The 13622-nt window shown below is 52.0% G+C and overlaps 1 protein-coding gene across 1 annotated transcript in view; it reads right to left on the reverse strand.

The window, feature by feature from the left end:
- SEC13 (SEC13 homolog, nuclear pore and COPII component) overlaps positions 1–13414 on the reverse strand; it is a 63412-nt gene extending 49998 nt beyond the window's left edge. Inside the window, exon 1 of the mRNA XM_086939234.1 lies at positions 13279–13414. Coding sequence (XP_086795360.1) covers positions 13279–13281 — 3 coding nt within the window. The 5' untranslated portion in view covers positions 13282–13414. The remainder of the gene's footprint in view (positions 1–13278) is intronic.
- Positions 13415–13622: the final 208 nt, after the last annotated feature.

A 13622-nucleotide genomic window follows, 5' to 3' on the forward strand; every position in this document is an offset into this window, starting at 1 on the left:
AATGTCCTTGTGCAGATCCGCCTCCCATTTGGCTTTCAGGGATGCGAGAGGAGGGATATTCTCCCTAACCATTCGGTTATACAGGCATGTAACTGCCTTAACCGTGCCCGCCGCCATCATGGCGTATTGGCAAGCCGCTGCCGTCTCGGGCTCTCCAAGTCCCGTGCCCCAATGGGCATGCATCGCCCGGGTCACCGCTGCGTGCAGCAGGAATCCCCCTCTCGAAATATCGAAGCGGTCTGCTAGCTCCCGGAACGGGAGCAGTGTTCCACTCTCAAAGAGGTCCCCAACCACCTGAATTCCCGCTTCTTCCCACTCCTGCAGGCACGACCAATCGCCGCCATGTGGCAGTGCCGTCAGCATGGCCAGTGGTATCTCAGGCGCATAGGGGCGTCGGGAGCCCGCTCTCCTCTGGGTCCGATTCCAGCATTGCCGGTATGTGCGCTGTTCCAGCGATAAGTCCCGACTGTCCAGCCGCTGCTGGAGGGTTATGTACGCTAGGACGTGCCTGGGCGTTCCCCTCAAGTTTTCCTCCTCTGGGCCCCGGAAAACCCTCGCAACCTCCTGCGTGAATATCTGCAATTGGGCCGCTAGGTAATAGAGCTCGAAGTCCGGCACCGCCAGCCCCCCCTCATCCTTCGGGCGAGAGAGCGTGGCCAGCGCTACTCTGCATCGTCCCGCTCCCCAGATGAACGACGTGATCTGAGATTTGAGGAGCTTAAAAAAGGAACCAGGTATCCAAATTGGGAGCGTCCGGAAATAGTACAGTAATCTCGGCAGGGCTACCATCTTTAGCAGGGAAATCCGGCCCGCTACTGATAGCGGTAATGTGGACCAGAAGGACATACAGCCCTTCAGTCCGCGCACGCACCGTCCCAGGTTGCCCTCGAGTAAGTCTTCCGGCTTGTGGTAGATATGAACCCCCAGGTATTTCATGCAGGTAGGGTTCCAGGTCGCCTCCGACTGGTGCTGCGGCTGGGCAGTGCCCTCCAGCAGCGGGAACAAGCTTGTCTTGGGCCAATTGACCCGCAGGCCCGACATCTCTCCGAATCTCTCAAGTAGAGCTTCCGCCTTCCTCAGGTCCTCCCCTCCGTCGCGGAGGAAAAGCAATAAGTCGTCAGCATACAGCGAAATGAAATGATGTCCGTCACGGGTCTGCACTCCGTGGATGTGCCGCCCCGTCCGGGCCGCGGCCGCCAGCGGTTCAATGGCCAGCGCAAAAAGGAGCGGTGATAGGGAGCAGCCCTGTCGAGTGCCCCGCTCCACCGGGTATCGCAGGGATACCGCCGGACCTACCCTCACTCTCGCAATCGCTTCCGCGTAAAGGACCTTAGTCCAGTGGATATAGCCAGCTCCCAGGCCGAAGCGCTCCATGACAGCGTAGAGGTAGTCCCACTCGAGGCTGTCGAAGGCCTTTTCAATATCAACCGACAGGACCAGCTCCGTCCCTGTCCTCTCGGTGAGCCCGTCCATGATGCGGATGAGCCGCCTGATATTAGCCGTGGTGTTGCGGGTCGGTATAAAACCGTTTTGGTCGTCATGCACCAGCCCCGTCATGTGCGGTAGGAGTCTCGCCGCCAAAATGGAGCTCAGGATTTTATAATCTGCGGTGAGCATAGATAGGGGCCTATATGACGTGGGGTCAGTGCTCTCCCTGCCGGGCTTCAGCAGTGGGACCACCAGCGCCTCCCTCATCGATTGCGGTAGTCGACCCGTTGCCTTTGCCTCCTTGTAAACAGTCTGGAGACGGGGGGCCAGTATGTCCAGGTTTTTGGCGTAAAACTCTATGGGGAGTCCGTCTATCCCCGGCGATTTGTTCCTCGCCATCCGCCTCACCGCTAGTCGTATCTCACCCGCGTCAATGTCCGTCCCCAAGTCCTTCGCCTGCTCCGCCTCTAGCTGACCTAGGGGCAAGTCAGCCAGGAAGGGACCCACCAGTTCCGCCCTGCCGCCCGGGTCACTCTTGTACAGGCCCTCATAGTATTGCTGGAACACGTTGACTATGCCCAGTTGGGTCTGCTGTACCACTCCCGTCGCATCCCGCAGCTGGAGTATGGGAGCGCATCTTCTGGAGGGGTTCGACAGCCATGCCAGGAGGGTGCCAACCTTATCGCCTTCTACATGGGAGCGTAGCACGTACCGCTTGTGGTCAAAAGCCCGAAGCCTTTCCACCTCAACGGCTACCGCCTCCTTGGCCGAGCATAGGGAGTCCTGGAGTTCCGGCCTCCCAGGCCTCTTCCTCTCCGTCTCCCTCAGGTCCTCGTCTACCTTCGTCAAATCCCTCAGCAGTACCTTCCGCACGCCCACATAGTCTCGGATGCAGATGCCCCTTACCACTACCTTAAAGGCATCCCACTCCATCGCCCTTGAGGTTGCCGTCCCTGCGTTCTCCGCGAAATACGAGGTCACGCCCTCCGCAAGGGCCTCCCCGAAGAGGGGGTCCTCCAGTGTCTCAGGCCTCAGTTTCCAGAGCGGAACCCTGGGCTTCCCCATAACCCACGCCAGTCGGACCAAGAGCGGGTTATGGTCTGAGATTGTCCTCGTTAAGTATTCCGAGCTGGTGACGCACGGCAGCACCTCCCGGGAGCAAAGTATGGCGTCTAGTCGGACGTGCAGGTCATGGAGCCCTGAGAAAAACGAGTAATCCCGATCAGTCGGGTGCTGCCCTCTCCAGACATCTACGAGTCCCCAGTTCTCCTGCCAGTCCCTCCTTCCCTTAGAGAGTCTGTGTACCGGGGAGTCACGAAGGGGGGGGTGAGACCTGTCCAGCAGGGGGTCGGCAATGGAGTTAAAGTCACCCCCCAGCAGGACCGGGCCCGCAAGGGGGTGGGCCAGCGTTCCCGACAGTGCAGCTAAGAAAGCCAATTGGTCCGTGTTCGGGGCATAGATGCTAGCCAACACTACATCTCTACCTTCGAGTTTCCCCTCCACCACCACATACCTCCCTTCCTGGTCAATCCAATGCCGTGAGAGTTGGAAAGGTGTGCCCGCCCTAATCCATATGAGCACCCCTCGCGCATAAGCCGAATAGTTGGTGTGGTAAACCTGGCCCCGCCATCTCCTTTGTAAGGCCTCCCCCTCCCGTTGTGTGAGGTGCGTCTCCTGCAGCAGCGCGATGTGTACTCCCCTCCGTACTAAGAAGGCATGCACTTTGTGTCTGCGTTGCATAGTGTGAAGGCCCCGGACATTCCAGGTCATACAAGTCAAAACATTTGCATTAGCCATTATCCCAGTGATCCGGTCGAAACCCTCCTCCCAGGTCTAGCCCGCCGGCGGTGATGGTGCCCCCTGTGTGAAAAACAAAACTCCCCAACAGCCCTGTCAATGGTGTACCCAGGGTCAACAGTGTCAAACAAACAAACCAACAATCCCCAACTGTGGAGCCCCCCCCCTCCCCCAGAACAGGCCCCAATATCGAAATACCAGTCCCCATCCAAACTCCCGCACCTGGTAGCCCAGGTCTCAACTACACAGCCGCAGCTGTGGGTGCCTTAAGGGCCTACGGAGTGCGGCCTTGTCCAAAGGGAGGCCGCGTCGCCCAACTCCGTCCCTCCCCCCAGTTCCTCATGGATCAACTGCCCCGAGTCCCGCCGTGCACCCCGGCCCCCATTGTGTGCGAGGGCAGCTACCCCCTCTCCCGTACATCCCCAACTTTACCTGATCAGCATCGACAGTAGTTCATATATTGTGGACCTCATCAGCCGTTTTCGGTGTCACCAGCGGTCCCTCCATGCGATGTAGTCCCGACAAGTCCGATTCCGAGCCAGAGGCCGAAACATGAGTGTCCGAGTCTGAGGCCCCTCTGGACTCGGAGCCCTCTGCTCGGCCGAGCTTCCCCACCTCCAACAGCGCCGCCTTCCTCTCCGCCTCCGTTTGTGAGGCCGTTGGGCCCAGCTGCCCCTGGCCTCTTTTCCAGAGTCTTTTCGATTTCCGCTGCCGCTTGGGCGAGCGCTCCCGCTCTTTCTCCCGCTCTTCTCTTATTCTGGCTCCATCAGTCCCGGCCTTGTACGTCTCCCACCAGTCCCAAGCGTCCGCCGATGTCGTGAAGAAAAGCGCCCTGTCGTCCACCACCACTCGTAGTCTGGTTGGGAAGAGCAAGGAGTAGGGGATGCCCTCGGTCCGCAATTCCCTCTTGATCGTGAGGAAGGAGGCACGCTGTTTCTGCGTCTCAAAGGTGAAATCCGGAAAGAGGGTGACTCTACTGTTTGCAATCTGGAAGTGGCCGTCCTCACGGGCCCTACGCAAGAGCAGATCCCTGTCCTTGTGATGTAGCAGCTTGGCAATGATCGGTCTGGGTGGGAGTCCAGGTTTGGGTGGTCCTGAGGGGACTCTATGGGCCCGCTCCAGAGTGAAGAATGGCGATAGTCCTTCTGGCGCCACCACCGTCTTCAGCCATTCCTCCATGTAGGCAATCATGTCTCCCGTCCCCTCCGTTTCCGGCACACCTACGACCCGAATGTTGCTGCGTCGGTTTCTATTTTCGGCGTCCTCCGCCCGTCTCTCCAGGGTGCTTATGCGGTCCAGGGCCTCCGTCAGCTTACTCTCCATCGCCTTGTGAGCTGGCGCCATGTCCCCGATCGCCACCTCCGCCTCCTTAACTCTGTCTTTCAGTTTATCATGGTCAGCCCGGAGTAGGCCCAGCCCCGACGCCACCTGCGCTATGTCGTTGTGGAGCGCATCCCTGGTGGCCGTTATGGCGTCCAATATTCGGTCCTGCAGCCGCTGTAGGTCCGTCTGTTCCGCAGGGCCCCCTTCTCCTGCCTTTGATGCTGCCGCCTCCTCCGCCTTAGTCCTCGGCTTTCCCATCGTGGCCGGCCCGCTGCTCTCGTCCACCCCGACTGCCCACTGGCTCCGGCGTCGTGTGTCGCCCCTTTGCTCCTCGGGGCTTCGTTGGACGGCCACTGCGCCCCGGGATGGGCGTCTCAGTTTGTGCGTTCGTCGCTATGTCCAGCCCCCAGGTGCTGTGGGGTAGCGTGCACTTCGTTACCGAGGCGGTGTAACAGGCCGTATGCCAGGGGCCCTTTTACCGCCCGTTGCAGCCTCCGTGGGATCACCCAGCGCCTCCACGAGACGCGTGTGTCACTGCCGTGGGGGAGGGGGGGGGGGGGCCAGAATGCGCTGCAGCGCTCACCGTCTCCCTCAGTTCCCCTGCTCCCCAGGAGGTCCTCACTCGCTCACCGGGCCGGCCGATGCCTAAGTCCGGGTCGGGCCGCCAGATCTCTGCCGTACGGGGCCACCAGGAGGCCACGCCCACCTCGCTTTCCACCGGTGGCGCTGCTCGCCGCGGCCGATTGCCGAGGAAACAATCCTTTCTGTGCGGGGCACGGCACCCTCAGCTTTCGCGCCCTCACCCTGCACGCCGGCAGTGCGAGTCTCAGCGAGCCGCCGCTCTCCAGGGTTTCGCTGCGGCCGCCATCTTGCGCGGCGCTAGTCCCTCAGCCGCTCCAGAGGCCGCCGCGATCGGCGGTCGTTCCCAGGTTCGCGGAGTCGCCGGCTGCCCAAATCACGCCCAGGTGGTCACCGCTGGGCCACCGTCTGGCGCCGGGGTACACACGGGCTCCACGGACCCTGTATCAGGATTCTTGCGGGGGAAGAGGCGCGGAGCTCCGGGCTCACGCCGCCATTCCCTTCGGCGCTCAAGCCACGCCCCTCTGAAGAGTTCCTCATGGTCAACACTTTTGTAACATAAGCATGGTTATGTTATACATTGCATCATAAACTGAGTAAGCCTTATATCCCGAAAGGGAAATCAATTAATATGTGCCCTGAATTAATCTTTCCACATCCAATTATAGCAATAAAGAAGAAACTACTCCTAGTCACACAGTCCACATATCTTTGAATATATGCCGATGAGAACAGTCTTCCAAAAAGATGATCACTCACAAAAGCCTCTCCAAACAGGTCCTATACCCTACAGACCACACCAGCTGATACGCAAACTGGATAAGCAAACTGAACACGCAAACTGAACACACCAGGTCACTAGCAAACGAAAAAACAATTGTCTAAGAAAACAGCAGCAAAATGAGTGTCCTGGATTTCAAGTATTTAATACAGCTAGGACATAACTCCAAAGAGCAGCCAAATGCTGGGCACAGAATAATTCAAACCGTCCACCCACCACTATTCTTTCACACACCACTTCTATTCCCAAAAGAAATGTATGTAACCAGTAACCATATTTCGTGGAGCATGTGACCTTGGATACACGTTTCTCAAAAGCATTTTCGAAAAAACAATGAAATGTGTCTGAGAGTAGACACATCAGCAACGTCAATCTCACTCTAAACCTTCAAACACCAGGGAAAAAAATAAGACAACCATCTCTGCCATTTTCAGGACCAGGAATATTAAAATCTATATCTTTCTACTTCTCGGTTTTGTTTATAGGCTATCCTTCCTTTGTTACTTCCCATGAGTTATCACAAAGTTGTTGACATACTACTCTCTTTTTTCACACCCCATGAAGTATCTATCGCCATAGTTAAGTTCGTTACGCTTTATAACTGCGGTCATACGCCCTACAAAAAACATAAAACAGAGGGTGTGGGTTCTATTGATTACACATCTGATCGTCACTTAAAGATTAAAAATCGCAGGCAAGAAAAACTGGGGACTTCAATAATAGAGAAAGGGGCAGTCTCAGGTGGAGAAGACAAGAGAGCTTCTCCCTTGATCGAGGCAAGCGGGACAGCTCCGCTGAGTGGGAAACTGAGGGCGTGGATGAGTATCATTAAGATGAGCGACTATTAGCCCGATTAAACAGGAAATGTCATGTATAAAACACGGTGAATTGGTCGACCGGTGCGTTAAATGGGCTAGTACTGAGTGCCCAATCAAACAAGCATTTGCAATGCAATAGGTCTCGCATTAGGAAAGTTTGAGGTATTGGTATTGTAAATGACAATTTTTTTTTATCAATGTGTTGGTTTTGAAAATAGCGAAATTAATAGTTTGTCATTTACAATGCCAATAGTTTTAACTTTTGCAAATGTGACACCTATAGCATTTGTACTGCAATATGTGTTGTATTTACGTGACTTAGATGTATTGATATTACAAATAACAATGGCTTTACATTTTTTTAAATAATTAATATTGCAGGTTTTAAAAACAAATTAATAAAAGGCATTGCCATTTACAATGCCAATAGCTCTAACTTTAATAATGCGAGACCTATTGCATTGCAAATGCTTGGTATTAAAGTTGGTAATGCTGTTTGGGCATTAGTTGCACTTCATTAGTACCAGTTTAATGACTAAAAATAGAAATAAGGAACAGAAAGGTGACCAGTTCAACTTTGCAAAGGGTCTTCCAATGCGCGGCAACATGAATCACTGCATTTTTAGTAACTTGTGAACTGTTTGGGCTAGAAGAAAATTTAGTTTTTCTTAAAATATGCATATTATGTAGCAAATTGTGGAATATGTGGCACATCTATAATTATGCAAAAATCTATTGGCTTTGTAAATGTTCATATGCTGAATATACAATTCAGCAGGCGGCTTCTATTGCCTAAGTCACTAACTGTGTTATTATTGAGGTTGGTGTGTGGCATGTAGGAGAGTCAGTTTTCCAGACAATAAATTATTTCTTTCCAGCAGGTTGGCTGTTTTACACAACTCGGGGTGACGGTTGCGGTCCTTGCTAGATAAAATATTTATTTTTACTACAGTGCAGAGTGCATTGTGTTCTCTGTTCCGGGGCTTAAAAGCTTCCCGTGCTGGCGCTCCGCTTTCCTAGTTTCCTGAAGTTCTGCTGAGGAGTCTGCGGCCAGAGCAATAAATGCAACAAGCATTGGCATAGACACTAGGTTTCACCTTTGGGACCTTATAAGTATTAAGTCATGCAGCACATTATCCTGGGTGCTACAACAACTACTACAGATGCAGTATGTTTCCAATCTTGGTTGCTGTAGTCCCCATTAATAGTGGATCTGGGAGAGGATGCTAGTGGGTGACTGCGCTTAAAATAATGTTTATACAAATGTGCTCCTGGACAGAGACAGATGCAAGTGTATACACAGACAGACATAGCGACAGAAGAAAGCGTGCACAGACAATGCGATAGACGCAAATGTTGACACAGACAGGGCGACAGCTGCAAGCACGCAACCGTACAGATTCAAGTGTGCACACACACTGACACAATGACACCATGACAGTCGTAAATGTACACAAAAAGCAAACCGCCTGACTACTTTAAAGCAAAGGAATGTAAAGAGCATCACACATATGGAAACATGCCCACAACCACAGATAGTCACAGAGTAAAAAGGACAAACCAATATGGACAGACTGATAGTCACAGTGAAATATTTTTCATTAACCATCACACAGACAAGTTAAGGTTAACACATCTAGACATGCACACATAGACGCCAGGTTGTAGGCAAACAAAGGATGCTAGAAACACACACTGGTTTGCGAACAGAGGTACTCACAGACATACATGCACAAAGACATGCCGAAGCAAACATACACGCCGTGCAGACTGCTACGAGGATAAGGGGATATGCACTCAAAACATAATGGTAATGCAAAGCACATGAGACATACCGACAAGTACACACATATGCAAAGAAGCAAATCCGCAGGTAAACAATGAGAGAAATTGTCAACATGCAGACACATAGAAGCAGGGGGCTTTGTTAAACAAATCCTATACAAAAAGAGCGGTAGAGATTCCTACTCAAAAACATGTGCACAAGCACAACACAGTCGAGTTTGTATGTCCTGCACTGCTCAGTGGTTTTTGGTGACGCTGATGCTAACTTGCGGGGCTGCAGGCAGAAGAAACATAGGGAAAACAACCAACAGATGAGCATGCATATCGGTTGTAAGAAAAAGTAGGGGTGAAGAAGAGGGACTGCAGAGACATGCAGTAAAGAAAAGTGCATGTCAAAAATGAAACAAATGTAAATGTAAATGTACATGTATTTATATAGCGCAAATCGCCCACATCGCAGGCATCTATGCGCTTGCTTAGGGAACCAGTCCTGGTATTCCCCTGTGAGATACCACGGCAGGATATTCACAAGGTGAAAGCCAGGCATCCCGCCGCGAGGGGCCGTTGTGGAGATTAAGCAAGCTATTGCCCAGAGTCGCATAGTGTGAACCCGTGAGTCGAGAAGGCACCGGAGCGAGAATTAACGAGTCCGTGGAATTATTGAGCCCAACCCACCGTCGGGGCGGGGAATTGAACCCTGGTCCAGGGCCGATCTCAGCTTCCGGGTCTGCCGCCTCCAACCCCTGAGCCACACTTCTCCACTGTGGGATTCCTCTTTGTTGCAACTCACTCGCCCCGATCCCTCTTTACTAATTCTCTCCAGAGTGGCTCTGCCAGCCAGCCAGCCCAACCCTTGGGAAATCAGTAGATGGCATGATGCAGGTGCAGGGGCAGCCTTTTCTAGCTCACAGTCAAATGCACACTCAATGTTCACTCTTACCCCCTTGCAGTACTAAGACTGCACGTTCAAGTCCTTGAAGGCTTGGGCGTCTCTTCTCCAAGTTTACGGCAGGGGATGCATGTCACAGCAGTTGCAGTTCTGACTGGGCCTGAGTAGGGGAGGTCCTAACTGGACCTAAGATGATCACGGTCCTTGCTGCCCCATCTGATCTTATGATGGAGCTGGAGTTCCAAACCCACGCTGATGGAATATAATATTTGCAGTTTAAACTGCTGCTCTCTGGTCAAACACTACGCAGAGGTATCAGACCTCCTACAAGAGGGCTCCCCTGATGTGTTATTCCTTACAGAGACGTGGTTCTCCAAGGACTTCGTAGCTATACAGGCTCTGACCCTTCCTGCAGGCTATGCTGTGAACAATGTGAACAGAGTGGTTGGGAGACGGGGGCATAGCAATTTTATATAAAACTACCGGCAGTTTAATCCCGAAGGATATTTCCGCCTATGAAAATGCACTTTTTAAAACTGCACTGACAGACAATTTTAAATTCTTTGGGCTACTCCTCTACAACCCGCCGGGCCCATCGAAAGCTTAGCTTAGCTAACGCTGTCTCTACGGTTCTACAGACAGCCAATTTTAACATAATAGGCAACCTTAACCTACACTAGGAGCTACAAGATGCCCCTGACATCACTAACTTCCTTAAGGATATGGCAGCCTGCCAACTGTTGCAACTAGTCCCGGGGCAGATACATTTAGCTGGCCATCTCCTTGATCCCGTTTTTTCGAATCTCCAGTCTTTGGAGGCACGGGCCCACCTTCCTATGCCTTGGACCGATCATTCCCTCATCTCTCTGCGGTTACCTTTGGCTGGCCCCAAGCCGCAACCCCATCGCAATCCTTCGATGAAGCGTCCGTGGCACAAACTGGACCCGGCCGCCTTTCAACCTGTCTTATGCACCAAGTGTCCAGAATGGCCCCTAAACATTGAGGCAGCTAACAATGCCTTCTTGGGATGGGTCAATAAAGCACTGGATAGCTGCAATCCCGCTAAACTAACTAATTCTAAACGTGCACAGACCAATGCCTGGTTTGATGAATCAGTAATTTTGGCAAAGAAGAATTGTAAGACTCTAGAACAGGCCTGGAGATGGTCTTATGACCTCATAGCTAAAGCACACCATAGGAACACAAAGCATACCATAAACTAGTCCGTAAGAGTAAGGCCGCACACTAGGCCAAAAATGATTATCACAAATAGCAACCCTACTAAAACCATTTTCGCACTCCTGAAAGATATGGTAAAATCCCCGTCTGCCTCGGACAGCACCACATTTTCCAATTTGCAGCGTGAGGTATTGGCTACATTTTTCGTTAATAAGGTGGAGCGTATCTACAGTAGCAAAAGCTCATTTCTCCTTTCTTCGAAAAACATGCCATGAAGAATATGGGGGTGGTAAAGATATTGGAGGGCGGTGGGGTGCTGAGTTAAATCACAGGGAGTGGGAGGTGGGTGCGGGGGTGCTAAGCGCAGCTTGTTCTGAAACTTCGAACAGAATATAAACACGAACAGAGGCAGATTAGCGAGGCCACGAGTGTAACAGAGCCTGTGCCTGTGCATGTGCATGTGCATGTAAAAACAGCAAATAATCCATTTGACAATAAAGACTCAAGTTGCCGTGGACATTTTACCTGGCCGGAGTATGTCTGTCCTTTTCTGACGTGACGCAATACGCACATGCAGTTTAGCTCATGTTGATGTTTTTGTTGATTGCGTGCTTTATAACTGAAGTTAACCAAACGACATGAAATAAATCTTAACGAGAACAGAGTAGCATGTGCTTTTAAAGAGAAGAAGAGCATCATGGCTGATATGTTTAACAGTTCAAATAATGAGGAATAAAAAGCAGATTTACAGGGCCGTCAAACAGTATTGACGTGCGGGAGGTGGGGACTGCACAGGGAGATGTGGTGATTTACGCCAAATATGAAGCAATCCGGCCGGCAAAATAAACGAGCGGCAAAGAACAAAAAGAAAGTGGACACACAATGTCAACAGATATATTCCTTCATAGCACGTCTCTGTGGGCTAAAACATTTCTTTAAAAGAATTCAGACTTTACTACGAATTGACGGAATGGAAGTTCATGTCCCCAAATCAATGACTTTGCTCAAAACACTTCCGTATGTCTGGATTTGTACACAAAATCCCAAACTATTTAGACTTTCAGAGAGTTGTCTGCGAACACACAACGCCTAGCTTTAAACAAGCAAACTCACCGCCGCAGCCCGGCTTCAAAAGGAAGCCAGGCAACCTTTGTTGGGACGGGGGCGGGGCCGGACAAAAACAGGAAGCAGGCGCTCCTGTGCCCGCCGGAGGATTTCCGTGTTAGCTAGCGGGGCTCCCGTGCTCGTGGAGAGCCCCGCGGCCCCCGCCTGCTAACCTGAATGACCCGCTGGCTGCCGAGGAACACGCAAGAAGAACATGGTGAGTGGGGTGTGAGGGGGATGTGTGCGCGGGCGTGTGTGCGCGCACGTGTGTGTGTGTCTCTGGTGAGGTAAGGGGGGGGGAGCGTGTGTGTATGCAGTGTGTGTGTGCGCGCGTGTGTGTGTGTATGCGACGGCAGGGGTGGATTGTCTGTATGTATGGGTGCGTGCATGGGCGCTTGTGTGTCTCTGTGTATGCGCATGCGTGTGTGGTGCCGTGCGCGCCCTCGCGGAGGAATCTGAGACAGCGACGCTCGTGTGTGAGCTCTGTCTTCACATTCCTCCTAACACGCCAGCAAAAGATGTCTCGCAGACAGCAGGCTTACGCCAGCTTTTTACGTCTGCGAGACCTAAAAAGGATGGATTTAGGCCAGATCTCTGTACTGGGGTGAATGTATGACATTGTTCTGCATTCTGTCCATCAATTGTTCTTTTTGTATTTGTCACCCCGAGTAGGACGGGTATGCCTAGACGTGGGTCCCATGCTCTTCATGCCACTGGAGTCAAGCTATCGTGACTGATAAGGGCTGAAAACGAGAAACCGGTCCTGGAATGCTGGTATCCAGTCTATAAAGGACCTGGCTTGGCAGTTCGGGCTGGACTGTTCCAATTGGGCGCAGGGTCAAGACTGGTTTGCATATGGCTGGGTCCAAACTTGAATGGCATGGTGAGCAAAAAAAACGATGGATTTAGCCCCAGATCTCTGTACTGGGGTGAATGTATGACATTGTTCTGCATTCTGCCCATCAATTGTTCTTTTCCCATTGTACTGAGTGCGAGCACTTTTTTTATTTCGAGAGGGAGAGTATCTGCACTATTCAGAAACAAGCAGGTACTCTGGTACAGAGTAGCTGCACTTCTATTTTTCGATTTCCTGCCCTGGGGGAAACTCTTCCTCCCCTCGGTCCGAGACTGCCCCTTTGAATATCATTGGGCTCCACAGTATTTCTTCACTGCAACTCCTTAAAGATCTTTACGTGACGACGCGGTTCTATAGTCAATAGAACCACCAGCCCCATTATGAAGAACCGCCTACGACAAACTGTTGCAGTCACTGTCAAATACAACCGCTCAACTGAGGAAAAGGTTGGATGAAGGAACATAATGAACCAAACTGAGAGCAGGGGGTAAAAGGAGGTGTCCGGTCAAGATCGTACCACTGAGGGTCTCCAACGAATGACGCATAGGGGCAATTCAGGGAAGGTTTGTAATGAAGAGGGTTGGAAGGCACCCTGTGGCACTCGTATCCAAAGAGAGGAGCTAAAATGTGGAATACATATGTGGACTCAGGTAAGGAGGCATCAGAGAACTCCAATGGGGGAATCTAAGACGGTGTCCCAACCGACGGCTTTCCTCTTTCCCTTCCCCCCGGCGCTCACCATGTTGCAGGCTCGGGCAGCGGCTCTGTCCCACGCTCTCCCCAGTCAGCCCAACTTTGCTCCTGCCGCTCTCAGACGTGGCAGCTCACGGCGGCGCCCGCTGTCTCTTCCAGGATCACTTCCGGCTTAGCTTTCCGGAAGTGCAGCTTCAACCACCAGCCGGTGCCCAAACTGTGATGACTGACCATTCCTATGCGACCTCATGGAAATAAGCTGGGGTCGTGGGTATTTTGTTTATACGGGGACTTTTAATACCACTCTGAGCATTATGTAGACAAACAGTACGCAAAAAGCATGTCGCAACAGTTTAACTTTCCTTCGCTTACGATTTACTTATTTATTTT

Source organism: Lissotriton vulgaris, chromosome 9 (assembly GCF_964263255.1).
Source record: "Lissotriton vulgaris chromosome 9, aLisVul1.2, whole genome shotgun sequence".
Classification (NCBI taxonomy): domain Eukaryota; kingdom Metazoa; phylum Chordata; class Amphibia; order Caudata; family Salamandridae; genus Lissotriton; species Lissotriton vulgaris.